We start from the raw sequence: 22435 nt of genomic DNA on the forward strand, positions 1-22435 counted from the left end.
TTGCGATTAATTCATGGCATCTTTAAATTAGCAGACTCTGAAGGTGTAAAAAGTTTTATTAATATTTTAAACAATTTATTTTGCTTATATTTTTCCTCTTATAGTATGCATAATGATAATATAACATCTTAAAGGTGATTAAATACAACATTGTGCTTTTAATCTGTAATAAATAAAGATAAAATTATCCAGTACTTATAACTGGCATTCTAATACATCAACATAGACCCTCTCCCAAACTCCACTAGACAGAGAAAAACACATTCTCTTGGAATGATCTTCCATAAAAGGAAATTCAAAATCTCATCCTCATTCTGTTTAAAAAACTCACTTTCTGAAATCTAACTAATAGGCCATTGGGCCAGGATGGATTAATGAATACTATAGATAATCCACCAAAACTCAAATTATTCATTAATATATTATTCATAAATATATTCCCAAAGCTTGATGGGTAACCAGATTAATTAATTTGTTATATATCCTTACCCTTCCTTTCTGATAGTCAACAATGAAATAAAAATCCAAAGTCAAATAGAAGATGCAGCACAAGAACCCAGATAATCCCTAAACTGAGTAGCCACTCCTGGACAACAGAGAGCCTACTATGTTTTACATCCTTCTATAGAATTCAAAATATTGCATTAGAGTATGGATGTCATATTTATATGTGTGTGTGTATGAATGTATATACACACAGTAAGCACATACATATTTAATTTCATAGTTATATGTATTAAAAAGGCTTTGACCATTATGTTCTGAAACCACTGCTAAGAAAGCAAGAATGTACATGTTGAAATCTCTTTCTGGTTTATTGGAGATGAGGGGAAAAGTTATTGGGGTTTGAAAATTTATTTTAAACAAAATCTTAAAAAACCCACTGACCTACATTTATTGAAAGAAAAAACAGTCAACTCCAAATGTAATTGTTATCTTGTCAGGTATTTATTAATAGACAGACAGCTGTCATCTTTGTTAAAATGCGCTGAGTTGACAGAATTTCATTTACATAAATGGGTAGACAGTCCTTTTCTTACTTGTCCAACAAACTGGAGACAAAGTGCCTGCCAATGTTTTAATTTCTTTTTCATGTTCTGGTTAGAGAGTGAGAAGAATGCTTTCACTCCACAGTGTCATGAATATGATAATCTATGGAAATCACGGAAAGCAGGTACTTAAGTTAAGCATATACTGTACTATGGGATTCCCTGATGAATTCAAGTCTCTTCTGTTTAGAGAAGATGTTGTTGCCTGTGAAGTGACAGACTGCCAGATGTTCGTGAAGTAGCGCGGTAATGGGCTCAGATCTTAGGATCTTTCCCCAACCCCTACAGATGACAGCATTCACTTTAGGCTACAGAATGGGCTTGCCTTCATTCTTTAAGCACTAGTGTTTACATTTACTTCTCAACTATCAAATCTTCATTTCCTTAATTTTACTTACTTAAACATGCGGAGCATAAAATTATATAACTATGTTAGCAATTCTTACTTTATAGAGGGTATGCAGTCTGGATGTGAAATAAACAATTTTCCACCATGTAAAACATGCTTAATCCATTGACTTTCCTTGTAAAAGATGGAAAAATAGTTTACTGGAGGGAGGGGAACGTCAATTCTAGGGTAATGGTAAGCCCATAGCAAAATATGCTAAAGCACATGTAAGATAATAATTGAAAAAACTATAATACACTGCTGGAATTTCTATAATAATGATGATGTTGAAGACAAGGACTAACATTTATTAAGTGCCTGCTATGTACAAAGCTCTAGCTTCATTTTATATACAGTGTATAAATTATATAATCCTTACTACAACCCTATGAAATATTATTCCCATTTTATGAATGAGGCAACTGAGATATTATGAAAGTTAAGCAAAATTTGACTAGGTCAAAAACCTAGTAAATAATGGAACCAGGATTGGAAGCCAAGCTCAGTTCAAGGACTGCACTGTTTATCCTAAATATACTGCCACCCAGTACCTTCATTCACTAAGAATATACAATGAGTCAGTCAGGGTTCAAGGTTCTGGGGAAACATCAGTGAACAAAATTGATGAATGACCTATTCTGGTAGTTCATACCTTTTAGAGAGGATGGAGAAATGAACTTATTAATTAATTAATTATAGGATTATTATTAAAAGGGAGATACGCAGAGTGTGATTTGGAGGGCCTACTTTAACTGTAAAGTCCCTAAGCCTATAGGAATTTATAAGACTTGAGAAAAGCAAGACCAGTGTGCCTGCAGTATAGTGAATTAAGAGGAGAACAGTAAAAAAGAAAACTGAAGAAGTAGTCGGGGACCAGATAAATCTGCAGTCATTGTGAAGCTTATAGATTTTATTTTAAGTGTGCTGGGAAATCATTGGAGGATTTTAAGCAGAGGAGTGACCTGTTCTCATTTGTGTTTGAGATAACTGCTCTGGTTGCTATGTGGAGAATACATTATAGCAAGTCAAAAGAGAAAGCAGGCAGGTCAGTTAGGAGGCTATTGCCATGTTCACTGTGAGAGACAGTGAAGCCTTAGACTAGTGCCGTATCAATGAAGATGGTGAGGAGTGGGGAATTTGGGGATGTGTGTTGGGGATGGAGCCTGGAGGTTTTGCTGAAGGATTAATCTACACAGGATGGTAAGGGGAAGAAAGAAGCCAGAATAACCCTAAGGTTTTTACTTGAGCAAATGGGTGAGCAGTCACTCCATTATCTGAGATGGGAAAGATTGGAAAAGAAACCTATTTGGAGTGAAATAACAAGGAATCTACTTAAGACATGTCAATTTTTGAGATTGCTTCTCAACATTTAATTAAATATGTTAATTAAGGTGCTGGACATAAGAGTCTAGAGCTCAGTTTAAAGAATAGAACTGGAGCTATAAATTTGAAAGCCATAGTTTAAATGATATTTAAGACCATAAGACAAGATTAAATCACTTGGAAAGAGTATGTCAACAGAGGGGGAAAAAAGAGTGCCTAGGACTGAGCCTTGGATATTCTAAGTTTCACAGAGAAAGATTTAACCAGCAAAAGAAATACAGAAGTGATGTAGGAGGAAAAGAAGGGTAATATTTTAAGAAGGAGGGAGGGCTTATCTAGGTTGAATATTTCTGAGAGATAAAGTAAAATGAGCACAAAAATGTGGCTATGTAATTTGAGAAATAAAGGTGTTTGTTGACCTCATTACCAAAGCATTTCCGTGGTTTGGAATGGAGGACAAATTCCTGAAAAGAGTATACTGAGGAGTAAATGGGAGGTGAGGGTGTGAGGACAGACACGATTAACCATTCTTAAAAGAAATTTAAAAGGCAGTAGATAAATAATACCTAGAAGTGGCTGTAGATTCAAAGGAGTTATTTTGTTTTATGTATCTGTTTTCAGGATGAGAGATTAAAGCACATCTGTGTGTTAATGGAAATACTTTTTTAAAGTGAGAGTGAATCATGGGGTGGGCAGAGATAAAAATTACAGAGGCACATTCCTTCGGATGACCAGGCAGATGTGAGATAGAGCCCTCAGTGGAGCCTTTGAATGAACCAGGACACTTCCCCTCATAGCAAGAAGAAAAGATGAAGAATGATAGTACAGATGGGGTGGATTTATAAAATTTAGAATAGAACAATTACTTCAAAAATGTTAACCAATAATGTAATGATCTTTAACCAAGATCATCAACTAACAATGAGAAAGAGTGGCAGTTTTGTTTTTAGGAGGAGAAAGAAGGTATAAGAATGTCATTTTGTAGTGAGAAAGCTCAAGAATGACAGTGGTAACGTACCAAGGCTTACTGAGTACTTAGTGCCCATTTGGGGGATGGAGAGCAGTCATATTCTCCAGCCATATTCAGTTTTCAAGTGTAAATATAGAATAGCTGGATAATTGAGTTAAATACGGGCTAAGATTTTGCCTGGTGAGTAAAGCAAAGGGTTAGAGGTTGTTGTCTGATAGGATTAGACTTTAAACAAATAATCAGATAACTATATATCATTGAAAATTGTGATAAATGTTGTATATATTCATAGAATTATTTATTTATGTTTAATCCTATTACATGACAAACTACTACAAACTCCCTGAGGATAGGGATCATATCTATTTTGCCCTCTGTTATATCTTCAATGCTTAGCACATAGAATGAGCCTTCCACAAGAACACATTTTATTAGATCTTTCCCTTGGTCAAATGCCAAAAACCATACCGTAATTTTAGGTGAAATAGCAGCCAAAAAGCTTGGGAAGGACATGGCCAGTCCATATAGAGGAGAAGGGGCTAAGCTTGGAGTTGGGAGACCTAGGTTTGAGTTTGCTCTGCTGCCTACTGTTATGTGGACTTGGGCATTAAGTGTTTGCCACATCTGTGGGGCCTCAAGTTTCAGCAATATTATAATAATCATGTATTGTGGAAATTGAGATAATACACAAAAACAATTTCTAAAACCATAACCGCTATGGTTTTATGGTTTTAGAAATTTAGAGCTCCATAAGAGTTTTAGAGTTTGGTGCTAATGATTCTTAGGACATGTGATATTCAACAATTGGCTGATGTCTGATGAAGCTCAGAAAATTATGTACTAATGGCTGGTTTCTTTGACTGCTGTCCTCATTTTGTGGTATTAGCCAATGCAAAGCATTAGGCTCATCTTTATAAAAGACTATGGCAGCCAATGGCTGGGGTAGGGGGTCAAAAGAACAGTAGCATGTACTGCGCAGCCATATGGCCTTCGTAAAGGCCACAGAATCAAGTGGATTATTCTTTTCCTGAAGCTGAGTATTTGACTTAACGTGATAATTGCCTAGATTCACAATTGTTCAAAGTAAATTTTTAATAAAATAATGGTTTTTGTAACTATGGTCCATAAAATGTTTTGTTGTTTGATTTTTTTGTTATGAATAGGAAAATGAAATAGTTGGTCATTACTATTTTCTTGATAGAAAACTTTAAACAAAGAACCTGGAAAATACAAAGAAATTATTTGTATTGAGCTCTAAGCCATTGAATCTAAATTGATTGCTGGAACTATACCTTACAATACCTTATCACTACAAATGCTATTTGTTTTTACAATTCCCTGTTATTATCAGGGATTGGTTTATGCAATATTATGGACCAGGCTAAATTTTATTTGCCTGGTCATTAGGCATTAGATCAATCCCACTCTTGCCCAGCATTGTGCATAGAGAGAATCTTTCTGAATATTTTATATGAAAAGTGTTTAGACTAGATCACTTATTGTCATCATTAAGCTGTGACCACATATGGTTAGCTGAAATTTCTTGTCAGCACAGCTTTCTGTTGATTTTAATCCTTCATTCATTCATCAAATATTTAATTAAAGCCAACTATATGTAAAGAATTAAGAGGAATGATAAAACATGTTAAAAAAGTATCCTGTTCTCAAAATGTTTATGATCTATTCAGAAAAATAGAAAATACATAAATAATGATATTATAGTTTAGAAAGTGATGTGGAAGAGACAGAGAGGAAAATCCAAATCTGTGGGGCAAGGATTGCCTTCAGTAGTGACCTAGGTTTGGATGAGTCTGATGTTACAGATGGGCGTTAGCTAGTGTTTTCTATTCTGTATGCAGAAGCTATTGCTTATGGAGCACTTTGCCATGCATATAAAAGATTCTTTTCCCACGTTAAATACTTCCTACTAGCATGGTAATTAATTATGTTAGAAAAGTCTTTTCCTTTCAACTAAAAACTTGCACTTACTTTTATTTTCTCTCCAATATAAATCTCCTGCTTAGCATAGAAACCCTAAAAATTGACTTTCAAAATGATGATCTTTTTTTCCGGTATGTCCTGAAATGTAACTCCAAATAGTTTTGATTGTATCAAAATGTAACAGTTTTTGTCTTGTGCCACACTTTGAGGTAAGAAGGCTTAAAGCAGTAATCCAGGTGTTTCTGTGTAGGGAAATATTAGGGTATCATATTGAATAAATATGGAAAAGATTGATTAATCTTCTACTCTGGCTCCAAATATAGCCTGAATCCTGAATGCATTTTTCATATTTATAGCAGTCCCATTTTCTTCATCACTCCATTTTTCTGTTTTCCTTTGCTTCCATACCATTGAATGAAGTAATTTTTATTCCATTTTCCCTTATTGGTGTTTGCCCTTGACATTCTATGCAATATTTAGCCATGAAAGCAGTAGCATTTTGAAGGTGGATTTCAAAAGCCAATTATTTCATTCAAGTCGTCCTAAAGCATTGGAAGAACTATAGCTCAGGAAGTCTTTCTTCATGTGTAGCTAGTATTTTGTGACATTTTTATAATTCAGCATACTTCATCTTTATATTGTTTATCATATTGAGCATAAATCATATTTATATTCAATATATTAAAAAACACTTGGGTTCTACGCTGCTTTATCGTTTTTAAAATGGTAAAAGCTGTATTTTAGCAATCTATTAGTGCCTTCCTATTTCAAAAAATTATGAAGAGTAGGGAGGAAGAGTGGTCATTGTTATTTCTGTTTTACACAGATGACAACTGAGGCTCACAGAGGGCAGGTGATTTGTCTTAGAAACTAAGTGTCTTAGTCTCTGCATCCCAAGACGAGTGACCATTCTGTATATTGCACTGCTTTAGTAGAAGGCTCTATTTTCCCTTAACAACCTAAAACTTTGAATATACACAAATGCAGTCGAAGTGTATTTGTGTTTTAATCTTACTCACTTGGCAATTTCATGCCTGTTATCACTTATATCTACTTCTAATATGTGTGTAGTTGATTTTGTATAGAGTATGTCTCAGGTGAGTTTGTAGCTAGACATCAAAGTTTGTAAAGATAATTACAGTGTAGTGTTAGTTGTGATCGTAGGAATTTCCCAATTTATACAGATTATAATAGCTTTCTTTTTAAAATTGTTTTTATTTCTGTTAATTATCTATACAGATTTCATTATTTAATAATGAGATAACATAGCAATGCTATCTGTGGTTGTACTGATGAAGCCTAAAACAGTTTAACTCCAACCTTAGGAGTTTGATAAACATTATTTATAATATCCATATTTTACAGCTTCAACAGATGCAGAATGTTCTATAGTTAAATAGGAGGGAAAGAGGTATATATCAATATAATTTATGACTCAACCCAACGTTTCATCTACAGACTATGTGATGCTACCTGGGCAGAAGCCCTAAGGATTTCTAACTGAATTTGAAAACAAAACAAAACATCACACTGGAAGGAACCTTATACATTATCTGGTCCAACCTCCTCATTTTACAGATAAGAGAACTGAGACTAAGAGAGAGTCACTGCACTGCCATAGGTCACAAGGAGAGCTGACAGCAAGGCTGAGATCGGAGCCCCATCTCCCAACTCGGAAGCAAGTGCTACTTCCAATGTACCACATTATTTCCCCCAGAAAGATGCCTCCCACGAGGCACTGCATCTTGAGAATGAAGTATATTAAATTCACATTTGGCTGCTAATCATTTTCTCAGCAGCTCTATGGTATTTCATTAACCGCTACATGTAACACTCTGGCCTTTCACCTGTATTAACTTGAGCTCATTAAACTTGAGGCCAGTAATAAACAGGACTAAACTAATACAGATATTTTGCATGGCATGTGTTCAGCATTTTCTTTAATGATGTCTACTGTGTGAGGTGCTTTTCACTTCACAGTTTGTGGAAAAAGAAAAACAGGAAGCATAGATTTCAAGGAATGCAATATGTGAGTAGTATGCTTCTTTATATCAATCAAAAATACATTAAATACTCATTTTAATAAGCTTTGTAAGTACTACATCGAAATATGAGTGACAGCGTAGCAGAGTCTAGCATCTGGCAGACTAGAATTTGAATCCTGGCTCTGCCATTTATTAATAAGAGAACTGGAGCAAGTTATTTAGCCTTTCTGAGCCTCAGTTTTCTCATCTGTAAACGGGGACAAGAACAATACCCACCTCATGGGGTTGCAATGAAGAAGAGATTAGGTACTCATGCGCTTTGCAAAGGACTTGGTGTATAGCGGTGCTCAATAAATATGCTGATTTTGATGAAGATAATAATGATGGTGCAGTTCCTTCCTGTATAGGACTTACAATCACCTCTCACTAGAGCTATTGTTGAGGAAGTTGATTTCCTTCACTTCTCCCCCAATTCATCATCACTACAAAACACAAGCAGGAGTCCTCCAGCATGCACGGAAAGAAAAACCAATCCTATTTCATCCCTCCCAGGTTCCCTACCGCCATTGTTTTATGTTCATTTTCACTAAGGTGTAACTCTTCTGTAGTTCACAGCCTATGAAGCCACCCATGAACACAGTTCCCATGTGATTTTGAAAATGTTTGAGACTCTGATTGAGCAGGGGATGGTGAGAGAGGAGGGGTCATTTGCAGAAAGATGAGCAGCAAAGAGGTAGAGACAGAAGTTTGTCAGAGAGGGTTCTGTGTCAGAAAGAATGAAAGCTAGGTGGTTTCAGGCAGGAGTCCCTGTCAGAGCAGGGGTGCAGCAGCTGGTGGGTTGTGAGGGAGTGAAGATCAATGTGTACTGTTGGAGTTGGGATGTGTAGTCAGTAGTGGCTGTCTATTTTCCAGAGTACTGTATAATCTTTTAAAAAATGTTATGTCATCTATTTCCCTTTTCTGCTACAATTGGAATCCCATCTCCAACATTCTGGATCATTCTCCTCTTTTTTCTAAAGCACCTACCCACAATTCATCCTTCTTTCTGCCACCACAAAGCCCTGACTACATATTTTCAAATATCTGGTGTTTCCCTACACCCTGAAGAATAAAAATCCAAACTGTTTTGCCCAGAATTCAGAGGCCTTCATAGATTTCCCAGCTTTACCTGCTGCTATTCCTCAGGCACTTACTCTGTTTTAGTCATGTAAGAATAAGTTCATTCTGTAGTTTCTTAATGTTTCAACCCTTTGCTCATCCATTCCTTTCTCTTTTTTTCCCCCTTTCCAACACCACACACTATTTCTCCCTTTTATAATCTTTCATCACAATTTAAATTCCTCCTTCACTAAGAAGTCTCTTAGTTGGAATTAATTGCTCATTAGATCAGGGTTACATCAAACTGTGTGTACATCTCTTCCTCTGTTTATCCCTTTCTTCCTTATAGTTACCTACATAACCCAAATGTCACCTGAGATCAACCAGTCCCATCCTTCTGGATATTGCTACAAAATTCCTAGAGATTATGTTCTCTATGTCACTTCTGGCAATAAATTCCTATTCCCACTGATTTCTGAATCTCCCTCAAATCTTATCTCTTGTTGGTCTCTATTCTTTGAGAATATATGCCAATCCAACCATGAAACTCAACCCTATTTCCCTGACTTTCTTCCAAATTTCTCTCCAGGATATGTAAGTGGGTAGGAGACGTTTTTAAAGTTTTAGGGGTCATAGAGGAGGATTTGGATTGCTTAAAATTGGGTCTTAGCGCTTCCTCTTTATAGAAGTACTCCAGTCATCACATCAATAGGCTCTTCTCCCTCTACATCTCTCGCTTTTCCTTCTCTTCCTGCATGTTCCTCTTCCCTGTCCTCTCTGCTTTCTTTTTTTTTTTTAACATCTTTATTGGAGTATAATTGCTTTACAATGGTGTGTTAGTTTCTGCTTTATAACAAAGTGAATCAGCTAAACATATACATATATCCCCATATCTCTTCCCTCTTGCGTCTCTGCTTCAAAATTCTTCTGCATTTCGCATGCATAGTGGTTTGACCATCTCTTTGGTTTTGTTTCTCTTCAGTCATGCCATCAGGGCTTAATCTCCCGAACTCCAAGCTAAAGATATTGCTTTAAAAGTTATCGCTTTAAGCAATGAAGTTTATTTCTTTGGAGGAATCTGCTATACATCATTTAAATGATATTTCAATATAAAACAATAACGTTCTCACCTCAGTTCCACTGAATATGAGTCAGTCTTCCTACAGGCCATAAACTGCTTTTGGAAAGAACCACCTCCTAGTTGTCTTTGCAGCTCCAGCACCTGCACAGTCCTTGGCAAAAAGCAAGTCTTAATCTCCTTCATCCTTTGCTGGCATTCCATTCATGTTAGATTTTCTTCTCTTGGTTGACATTCTTCCTAACATACATCCCGACTTTATCACTTCACAACAAAATGTGCTCTGCTTCCCCTTCACCGAAGAAGCTGCTCACCCTTTGTATCTTATGAAACACGGAGCAGAGGGTCAGCAGTCTGCTGGCTCCCAGCATCTCTTCCAAAGTATCACCCTTCTCCCTCTGGTGTTTCTTCCACTTGGAGGATTTTCCTCCCCTCTCCTGACCCTCACACCTCCAACTTCACTACTTGCCAGCCGACTTTCACCCTCTCCTTCAGAACTCAGCTCGGATGTCATTTCTAGAAAAGTTCTGTCCTCTCAGCTGGGGTTAGGGGCACATTGTCATGGTTCATGTGGCATCCTGGGTCACCTGTGCCACAGCCTCTGTCTTGCAGTATTGCAATTGCTATTAACTACAGGCTCTTTAAGGAGACAGATTGTCTTTTATATATAAATTGTAAGTGTCTTGCACTCTACAAGTGTTTTTTTTTTAATTTATGAATCACAGCTGTTGTGTAAGTATGATATAATTTTTAATTTTAAAGAACCTATTTCTGTAACTTAATTTCTTTCTGAAAGTAATTGTTTGGGATTGTCTGACATTTCAAACCACCAGCAGGATTTTTAAAATACATTCAAGATATTCATGCATGCATTCATTCAATAATTTTTCAAGTTTTGAAAAACCTATTGAGAAAAAAGCTAAGCAACAAGCCAAAAACAAGGGGGGGGGAAAAGCATATTGAGTACCTGTTACGTGCTGGATCAAAAACTAACTAGGACCTCAAGTGGAGAAGATGGAGGCAGAGGCGAATAGTGATAAGGCAGTGGCATAAGTGCAAGGCTAAAAAGTACCCATAGTGCCCTGCAGCACTGCAAGGGGCCCCTAACACTGGGGACAGAGGGGAGTCAGTAAAGGACATTACTGCAATGCTGTGAATACCGAGCTGAGAGGAAAACGCCAAATGGGCGTGTACCAGGTAAAAAAGACAGGGTGGGCTCGTTGTAGCATGAGCAAACGTGGAAATACAGAGCCTGGTACACAGTGCAACATAAGCAGTTAAGGCTTGTGGGAATAAATTGGCAGGCATGCACTTTACAAATATTATTCCATTTAATGCTTATACCAAGCATTAAATGTATCGTGAGTTAGATACTATCATTCTCATTTCATTGATAAGGAAAATTAGTAGCAGAATGGTTAAGTAATTGGCTCATAGTCACACAGCTAATGAGTGTAAAACTGTGATTTTAATGCAAATTCGACTTCTAAATCAGTATCCTAACCACTATGCAAATGCTGGCTTTCTGCTTTCACTATGAAGCATGAGTTATCTTTGCTTTTGACTGCTGTAGACGTTGCATTTTTGATCAGAAGTTGTCCACTTAAATTTATCAGGTTAAACTAAGAGTTATATTTCATTAATTTCATATATTTTGCATGTCCAACTCCAGTGTCCCAATTTGCACCACTGGGCACCACATAGTACTACGGTAATATAATGTACAGACGGTCCTTCTCTCTTTGTCTTCTTATTGTTTTCCACTGTCCAAATCTGATAATATCATGAAAAATGGCTTACTGTTATATGAGTGATTAAGTATTACAAGCCAGTTATTCATGGGGAAAACCTGAGTTTCTGAATGTAAGCCATGTGAAAGCAGATTTTGGAATAAAAATCAGGATCAAATGTAAGTAATTGATTACTGTCATAATTGAAGGAAGGGAAGAAGAAAAGTAACTGAATTCAGACAGAACAGAGCAGAGACCTCTCATGTCTGTCTCCCACACTTCCTTGCATCACACCAAGTGCACAATGATTGAAATTAGGGTGTGCCCGGTCAGAATGGCCATCATCAAAAAATCTAGAAACAATAAATGCTGGAGAGGGTGTGGAGAAAAGGGAACCCTCTTGCACTGTTGGTGGGAATGTAAATTGATACAGCCACTATGGAGAACAGTATGGAGGTTCCTTAAAAAACTAAAAATAGAACTACCATACGACCCAGCAATCCCACTACTGGGCATATACCCTGAGAAAACCATAATTCAAAAAGAGTCATGTACCACAATGTTCACTGCAGCTCTATTTACAATAGCCAGGACATGGAAGCAACCTAAGTGTCCATCATCAGATGAATGGATAAAGAAGATGTGGCACATATATACAATGGAATATTACTCAGCCATAAAAAGAAATGAAATTGAGTTATTTGTAGTGAGGTGGATGGACCTAGAGTCTGTCATACAGAGTGAAGTAAGTCAGAAAGAGAAAAACAAATACCGTATGCTAACATATATATGGAATCTAAAAAAAAAAAGGTTCTGAAGAACCTAGGGGCAGGACAGGTATAAAGACGCAGACGTAGAGAATGGACTTGAGGACACAGGGAGGGGGAAGGGTAAGCTGGGACGAAGTGAGACAGGGGCATGGACATATATACACTACTAAATGTAAAATAGATAGCTAGTGGGAAGCAACCGCATAGCACAGGGAGATCAGCTTGGTGCTTTGTGACCACCTAGAGAGGTGGGATACGGAGGGTGGGAGGGAGGGAGACGCAAGAGGGAAGAGATATGGGAACATATGTATATGTATAACTGATTCACTTTGTTATAAAGCAGAAACTAACACACTATTGTAAAGCAATTATACTCCAATAAAGATGTTTAAAAAAAAAAAAAAGAAATTAGGGTGTGCTAGGAACACACTCAGAGAACCCAGGTTCCCAGCCATCGTGCTCCTGCATTTTTTATCTTAGGTATCCAAGAGTACTCCGTTGCCTTTCTGAGTTTTGTTAAAGATCAACTCTTTGAAAGTTTGTTTTCTTCACTTTTCTCTTTGTTGGTCATTTGATTGAGATTAAATAGTTTTCCAAGGAGCTTTGTGTACAATGCCTTTAGATAACTGCAATAACCAGATATACTTCACATATAATTCAGCCTGACACCACCCCTTAATGAATGACAGGAGATACTTATAAAATTAGTCACAATGATAATTACACACATTACGTATGGAAATTATTCAACCTTTAATGTAGCGAAGGACAGTTCCTGGCCCAGAGTAGGCATTTGATATTGTATATGTTGAATAAATGACAAAAGATAGATAGTGTAACTAAGTCATATGTGAATGTGTTTTTGTAAAAAATATAAAATAAATTCTTAGTCGTGAAGCATACTATATCCTTTACCTCTAATTTATTCTTCAATCTGTCAGTGTATACACACAGAAATGAGACATATATATATTTGGATTTCAGGTTTATACTGAGTGCAAAATATATATACAATTTAAAATACACACAGATATATATTGCACTCAGTGTGTGTGTGTGTGTGTGTGTATATATTTACAGTATATGCACTATATATATACATATATATATCTCGCACTCAGTATAAACCTGAAATCATTTTATCTTGTAACTTATTACCATTTGAATATCAAAGAAATTACTTTTCTTGCCCTCATTGTTTCAAATCAGATGAGAGAGTATGATTAGGAAAATAAGAGTTGATCTCTTACAACACTATAGACCAGTGCTATTAGCCAACTTGCAGCCATTCTCATAAAAATTATGCAATTTAAACTGGAAGATACTAGTGCCTGCTTCTATTAGAAACAAGAACCCTCTTCTACTTCATAATATGCTCAATTACCTTTAGATTGATCCATGAATAAATTATAATCCAAATAGACCTCTTTACCTTAAAGCTTTGCTGGCTTAAGGTATCCTTGTTGATTCATTATGTTGTCACTTTTCTATCGGCAGTGTAATGCTTTTAATATCTGGACAGAGACAGTTTTAGTGTGAGATACTGTTATCTTTAAATGAGTAGGATTTAGCTTTTCTGGTGAGGACAAATTCATCAATGATGAATCCCTGGAGAAAGCATTGAAACAAAAATCACACCATTTCTGAGCTTTGTTCAGCTCATCAGTTACAAAGCAGCTTTCGAGAGTCCTAAAGAACTTTTTCCTTTGTTTAAGAAATATAGCATGACGCTCAAAACTGCTCTCTTTGAGTTACCGCAGGCTACAACTTTTTCTGCAAGAAAATAATGAATGAAGAGGAAAAGCTCCTGCTGCTGGCCCTGTCAGGCCCTGCTGCTTCTCCTCCTGCAATAGGAAATCAATTAACTATATGTTCAGACAGAGATTTGAACTAAATGCTTTATTAATCATCGCTGATTGCACACATATACAGTGGCCTGCTCTGCCTTCACCTTCACTCTTCCTTATTTTTATTTTGATCTGGTTTGTTCCTTTGGCAAGATCTGAACACAAACATATGCCTAAATGTAATATGTGATCCTCTGGTGCAGGGGAGAATTGATCTTTTTATTTGCAGAAAATTTAACTTTTCAAATGTTCAGTTCTCAGCTCTCCTAGAGGCATTCTAACGTGCGATATAATAATAATTTTTTAAAGGCAGTGAAATTTCTCATACTAATGCAGAAAGCAAAATGACTATGGCAGGCTTGAAGTTTTGGAACCTGGTACTACAACACTTCGGCCTCTGGGATCTCCATATGGCAGTGAGAAGCTACATGCAAATAGACCCTCTTTGATTTGGAGATAAATGGCAGAACGGCCAGGGGGCAGTCACTGATATTCTGTGTGGGTGTGCTTTCAATTTAAAGAAAACTTTGGCAACAGTTTTCTTTTTTTTCCACTGATTCTTCAACCCACACACAAAGAAAATCCTATAGGAATCTCTATGTTAAATTGAAAACCTCTCCTTAGGACTAGTTATAAAAGATTAGCACATTAGAATCATAGCACCTTTAGTTATGGAAAGGCTGCATTAGTTAAATATGGTAAATGTGGTCAACCATGGTAAAAAAGTTACAGAAAACATCGGGTGGTTGGTGTCTATTCAGGCTGTATTCTATTCTGAATCAAGGGATTTCCTATTATTAATTATTGTTATTATTATTACCATTATTGGAACAATTTGAAATCATCACAGTTTAAATTTAACTGCTTTATTTCTCTCTGGATAAAGAATAATCTAAATGGAAAAAAATATCTCCTCTGGTCTATGTTTAAAAGAAGATAGATTAAAAAGTTCTGAGAATAATTTCTTTTGAATAATTTTACAGAACATTTAGGTGGAATGAGATAGTGTTGAGGAAGGTAAGGCCCCATCAAGGAATCAGGATAATGGTTCAGATTTTCATAGAGCTTGCCTTCATCATGAGGGATCTGCTAGACTCAGAGGTCATGTGTTTCACACTAAGAAGTCTTGATAATAATCTTCAAGGATATAAGATTAGGGTAGAGGTGTCCTTGATGTGTAAGAGAAGTGTGGGGAGATTGATATTCTGACAAGATTTATATCAAGTGGAGGTGCATTCACCAAAGAAAGGACCCTCGGGGCATTTCTTTGGCACCAAGTGTAATCCGTAACACCTCACCTGCCCTAGGAGAAGAATCATTTCATAATAGGACAAGCAAGCACTGTCTTTTCTACATTAAAGGGGCTTACATATGTGATAATATTGAGGATTTGTTTTATACTCTATTTTATGCTTTTTAACAAGACAGCATCACTTATTTTACGATAAAATAGGTACAACATATTCATATATTTTCTCTCTCTGTCATATCATTTCATAGTACTGTAATCATTAAATATTGTAATTTAGAAAAGCATTAAAGTGCAGAGATGAAGTATATAGTTCTGGTTTAATTGTGTGTATTAATTTGGCATTCATAACATTGTTTCTATTTGCTCAACTTGTTGACATAATTACAGTAAATTGGTAATGGAAGTAACAATCTTAGATAGTTCCACATGAATATTTTCTGCTAATATAAATTTTCAGTTGCAGATTGGCCGAATTGGGACACAGTTTAAGTTTAGTTTACCTACCGTAGTGACATCTCTAAAGGACCAGAGAACTCATATTCCTAGAGTGTTATGCAACCTGGTAGGTAGAGGCCAGCGTTTTAAAACAAGTGTGATTTTTTCACCTAATTACTTGCTAGGGCAGAGATCAGGATGACCTTGGAATGCTGTAGTTTTCCAAGCCTTCATTGGCTAGGTAAATCTGCTTTATTCTGCAGGAGAGCTGGGGGTGGTGGTGGTATTTTTGCAGTCTTTGAAAAGAGACTTAGCAATTCCAGGTTCCAGGCAGACACAGAACATTTGGAATTCAGTGGTGTCTATCACCAGCAGTATATGTCAGTAAAAGTGAAGATCAAAGGTTCTAGAAGAGAAGGACAAAGTGAAGAGGAAATAATTGTAGGATAATGAATAGTGTGAGGGCATATTCGTGTTAACGTGAAACCACTTAGCATTTTTCCATGACACCCAGGTATCTTTCTAAATGAACTTTGTAAAGTACAATTGAATAACCTTGAGATTTAAAGCTCCATAATGTGATTTTGAATACTGAGGGAGTTTATTTAAGCACTGTGATATTTCCTCTGCTTTTCATTTCTATTTTTGCCTCTTTCATGCAAAATAAACTTTATTTTCTGTGCAGAGAAATCAATATTTTTACCATTTTGTTTTTCAGCTATTCCAGTAAACTGCAATCAACATTAGTTACAATCTTTAAAGAGATGTAGTGAGAATTTGAACACAATAAAACAGAGATACAGATTTGAACTTTGGCAAAGTACCTTTGCTATTGACAAAAGCATTTGTCAGAGACTAGGCTGTGTCTATATTGTGCTAAAAACCTGATGAAGAGGAAAAAAAGCATCAATAGGTTTCACCTTCTGTCTATATGAACTAAACAAATGGTTTAACTAATAGCTATTGTTTTAAGTGAATGGTTTGGTTTACCATTGTGAATTTTATTCTGTTTAGAAATGTATTTCAATTAATATTTGTATATCTAATACATACATATTTGGTAAAGGTGTTGTTCTATTGTGTTCTTTTTAATAATTAATGGACTCTGATACGTAGAAGACTATAGTGTCCAAGAATGAATGAAGACCTTGTTACAGTATAAGTGAAACAGTCTCAAAACACACATTTGTTTGTTTATAATATTTGTGTTTATATCCTCACATTTTTCTCTTCTGTGAGCTAACATACTTTCTTATTTGTGTGTTTTCCTATTAGAAACTGCCAAGTTTTGGACCTTATCTTGAGCAGCGCAAGAAAATCATAGCAGAGGAAAAGATTAGACTGAAAGAACAAAATGCAACTTTTCCACCACTTGAGAGAAACCATTTTATCCCCAGAAAGCCTATTCCCACTATTAAGGTAAAGATTAAACTGTATATGTAAGTATGTCTATTTTACTGTTTACTTTGTGTTTATTTCCTGTTTAAATGTACCACTGATTTTGTTTTTAAAATATATTGAGCTTTAAAAATTCTGTCTGCAGTGACAGGATAGCCTCTTTTATTTGTATATTTTATACTTTTTAGAACACTGTCAAATATGTGTTTCATACAAATTTTGGATGTATTAAATAGGCCATAAAATATTACAGTGAATTCTTTGTCTTCTTACACTCATTTAAAAATTACTGTAATCTACAATTAAATCGAAGAGGTATCTTAGTCATACAGTACAACTAAATGATCAATATGCACCATCAATATCAACATGATACCTTACATTTTGGACAGACTTTCTCTGGTTCAGCCTTGGGAAAGCCTGTACAAATTTGGGTTTCAGGAAATTATTTTCTGGATAATATCAAAAATCATCATTAAGATGGAATTATGTGTGCATTATATTTCTTATTTTTCTTCTTTAACTTCTTATTTTGAAAAAGATGTAGATTCACATACAGGTGTAAGAAATAATACAGAGAGGTCTCATGTATGCTTTAACCAGTTTCCCCAATGGTAGCATGTTGTAAAACTGTAATACAGCATCACAACAAGGATAATGACACAGATACAATCTACTGATCTTATTCAGATTTCCCCAGTTGTACTTCTACTCATTTGCATGTGTGAGCACACACGTGTGTTTAGTTCTGTGTCATTTCACCCCATGGGTAGGTTCCTGTGTCCACCACCACAGTCAAGATATGAGTTCCATCAGCACAAAGATCCCTCAGCTTGCACTTTTATAGCCACACCTACTTCCCTCCTGCCCATCTCCCTCAAGATGGAATTATTTTAAAGTAATCATAATTTAAAAAAAAGAAAAAAAGGAGTATTACAGGTCCACATCCTCTCTGAAGTCACCATCAGGGAATGTGGTTTTCAGTCACGGAAACTTACTCTTCTCCATTTAGTGACTATCTCCATTTCCTGGTTGAAGCATCAGCTGAAAAGCTTACTCTTAGGAGCGCTTTGAAATTCCTCTTTAGTAGTCAAACAGGAGTTGGAACCCTTAAAAATCCCCTCTATCTATGAGAAAGAAGAAATGTGTCCTATGCTAAAAACAGTGGAATTTAGACGATGTTGAGAGGGTTAAGTTATTCAGAGTTCTGAAAGGAAATATGGAAGTGGCTGAACACAAATTCTACCAGCACGTGAACGCCATAATTCCAAATAAAGTGAACACTTGGGACTTTCAGCAGTATAATAGCCCCAAAGAGTCTCTTGAGCTGTTTCCTTTAAATTATTTGTGTGATACTAGAAGGATGAACTGGACACTGAAGGTAAAGAAGAAGTGAGATCCTTTGGCTCTTATACCCCCCACCCTTTGGCTATAACTAATATATGATGTGGGGTTAAGTGGGAATTGTCCCTACTTGTTTTTTCCTACTTAATTAATTTGAAATAAATGTAAGATCTCCATCTTTTCCTTATGTATACAAAATTCAAAAGAAAAATATTATTTATATTTGAAATAAAGGAAGAGCAAGGTGATTATAAAAGCATTGCGGCCTTTTGTAGGCTTCTATTCTGTCAGGGAATATATTGACAACCTAGAAGCAAAACCAAAACAGAACAAACAAAAAACCTGCTGAAGTTGAATTAAAGCTAGCCGATCACTAATCCAAATAAAATATCAAACTCAGCAGAATTAAATAAACCAAAGAAATGGGAAGTCAGGAAAGTAAGTAAACATTTTTTAAAGTCTCAAGGAGATATGAGGAGTCTTATTAGAAATAGTACAGGCTTACATTCCTCTCCTAAATTGTTACTTCAGAGATGATCCAAATTGAAGTACCCCTGGTATTACATTACATAAGCCTCAAGACACCATTGACACCGTCTTCCCATCACTAAGACCATAACAGTGCTGACATATTAAGGGGCTGCTATGGTAGATTTTTCTCAATGTCCAGTGGATTTTCCACTACCTTGTTTTTCTTCCCAGGGTGTCTATACCCATTCTATAATACCTGTTGTCATTTCTAGGAATATGGTGTGTCCTGTCAGAAAGCATAATGGTAGCTGATAATGGTGAGGTTTTTCTGCAGAGAGAGGGGGAATTTTCACCAGTTATAGGTGCAACTATTTCTGGAAAATGAGGAATTACATATGCTATGACAATGACTGCTCATTTCATCTTGCTTTCTATAAGGCTTTATATTTCTATAGAGTGGGGCAGAGCTTATGTTTTAGAGGAAGAAGGAAGATAGAGATCTGTCCCTGTCCCAGAGATATTCGTGGTGGTATTAGATGACACTTGATCTCTAGAGCCATGATGTTGTTACCAAAAGTGAGCTCTGTGTGTGTGTATGATTGTATTTTTAATTCGAGCAGTTGTCCTCTAATAAATTCACTTTTACTCATATTCCAGTATGATTTTCCAGAGTAGGAGAGAAATTTCATCTCCTGAAAGCATCAATGGAAGTATGTAGCAACCAATAGCTCTAATATGCCAATACTGTTCCAAGTGCTATACATATTTTATCTCATTTAATCTTCACAATACCTGTGATAGGTACTATCTTTATATTCATTTTACAGATAAGAAAATTGAGGAATTAAAAAACATTAAATAATTTGATCAAGTCACATAGTAAACAGTGGTAGAGTGGGGGATGGAGGTGAAATTGAGAATTGTTGGCTTAGGATTGAAAAGATTGGCTCATAATAGGGACCAAAATGTTTGGATCCATTCTAGAAACTATACAAAATATACCTAGAGATTGCTCATGGAAGATGAAGGTGTCAGTATAGAACAAGGAGAATAACGTTTAGTAAGGGAATTGTGACACATGGGTTTTGTCACCACTGTGCTACTAATCACTTGATTTGGGGCAGATATCTAATGAGAGATCTGTAAGAGGAGACCACTGGACAAAGAAGTCTCTTTTCCTTTCTGCTTTTCTTCCTCCTCCTGACCTTCTGTAGTTTCATTTGTTTGTTTTGTTTTGTCTCTGTTAAAAGCACAAAGATTAATCTAAAATTTACCCATAATCCTACCACCTCAACTTAATCACTATTAAAATTTAGATTTATAAAATTCTAGTTCTTTTTCTAAACCTAAATGTAATACATTAAAATAAATATAGAATACTCAAATTTTCCATATAAAAACCTCATAATTATTTATATATCACTCTAATGGTTTTATAATATTTCATAATATGAACTTATTAACTTCTAAAAATTAACCTATTGTTGAATTTTTAGGCTATTTCCAGAATTTTTTACAAATAATGCTATTATAACTATTGTTGTACAAAAATCTTTGTGTAGATCTCTTATTGTTTTCTCAAGAGAAATTGCAGGTGAAATTTTAGGGCTTTTGATACATAGTGCCAAATTGTTCTCCAGGAAGAACATGCAAATTTACATTCTGCCAAAAAATGTAAGAGAGGACTCATATTCTTAGACACCCATCAACAATAGATTTATTTTTAATTTTAACTAACATAATAGTCAAAAAAGTATTTTTTGTTTAATTTCCAGTGTCTAAATAGTAGTAAGATTGGCATGATTTTTTAATATATTTTTGACCATTTCTTCTTTTGTGAATTTGTTACTTATTTCTTTTGACCAGTTTTCTGTTGTAGTATTTATCTTTGTTTTATAGATTTTTTTAAATAAAATTTTTATATATTGCCATTTGCCTCATAATTTGTATGATGGTGTTTTTAGATATACATACAGAAGTTTTACTTTTATGAAATCATATCTGGCAAAAGCTAGTTTTGTGTTTTCTCCCTTTCTTTATTTGCTTAGTTTAGCTTTTTCTACCTTAAGATTATATGGATTCACCCCATATGGTTCTTTTGGAATTTACGTTTGATTATTTAATTAATCTAAAATTTGTTCTGCTCTAAAGTATCAGATATGGCTATATCTTTAATTTTTTTTCACAAATAAGCAATCATTCCAAGATCTCAATATTTGCATTTTAAAGTGGCTCCTTCCATCTCTCAAGTTATGATTCAATGACAAAAAATGTATCATAAATTGCATGACTTACTTTACATTTAAATGTCCAATGTCTCAAAATTCGCCAAAACTTTTCAAGAGTGAATCAAAAATGGGTTAGACAAAGTTCTAATAAGGATGGCCAATTTCTATAAAAAGTTTCATACCTTAAGTAAACCTTTGTCTAATAAGGAAGAGTTTAACAAAAAACTTTACAAATAAAAACTTCTGACAAAGTCCAAAATTCTTGGCTATAAGCCCCTCACTTGAAACCAAGACCTTAGTACTACTTTTAACATTTCTGTGAAGACAAAAATGTTTCTTCTAAAACAGTGCTGATTCTTTACTTTGAAATATGTTCAACATAGTTCCTTTTTCTTCTCGATATTAACCAGATGGAAAAGGTAGCAGAAGGTGGACCTTGAGGGGAAGAGTGATGTGTTCAGGTAGCAGCATGTAGCTTCACATGACAGAAGCAGATGCAGGTTGGGGTACAATAAGAGAAAAGGGTGGAGAGAGAACATGATGATGGTGTCTGGACTCCGCTCTCTGCTCCCTTCTTTCTATATCATTTCCGTTTATGATTCATTTAAACTTTTCCTATATATCGACTCAACTATCTTCTATCCTTACCTCTTTTTTTTTTTTTTAAACACCTTTATTGGAGTATAATTGCTTTACAATGGTGTGTTAGTTTCTGCTTTATAACAAAGTGAATCAGGTATACATATACATATATCCCCTTATCTCCTCCCTCTTGCGTCTCCCTCCCACCCTCCCTATCCCACCCCTCTAGGTGGTCACAAAGCACCGAGCTGATCTCCCTGTGCTATGCGGCTGCTTCCCACTAGCTATCTATTTTACATTTGGTAGTGTATATATGTCTATGACCCTGTCTCACTTCGTCCCAGCTTCCCCTTCCCCCTCCCTGTGTCCTCAAGTCCATTCTCTACGTCTGCGTCTTTATACCTGTCCTGCCCCTAGGTTCTTCAGAACCTTTTTTTTTTTTTTTTTTAGATTCCATATATATGTGTTAGCATACGGTATTTGTTTTTCTCTTTCTGACTTACTTCACTCTGTATGACAGTCTCTAGGTCCATCCACCTCACTACA

The 22435-nt window shown here is 35.6% G+C and overlaps 1 protein-coding gene across 2 annotated transcripts in view; it reads left to right on the forward strand.

The window, feature by feature from the left end:
- The window catches only part of DPYD (dihydropyrimidine dehydrogenase), an 815942-nt gene that overhangs the window by 757882 nt on the left and 35625 nt on the right, over positions 1-22435 (forward strand). For both annotated transcript variants that reach the window (XM_082383233.1, XM_082383234.1), the window contains one exon: positions 17142-17285. In XM_082383233.1, the coding sequence (XP_082239359.1) occupies positions 17142-17285 (144 nt within the window). The remainder of the gene's footprint in view (positions 1-17141; positions 17286-22435) is intronic.

This window comes from Balaenoptera borealis (assembly GCF_965194805.1).
Source record: "Balaenoptera borealis genome assembly, chromosome: 1".
NCBI lineage: Eukaryota > Metazoa > Chordata > Mammalia > Artiodactyla > Balaenopteridae > Balaenoptera > Balaenoptera borealis.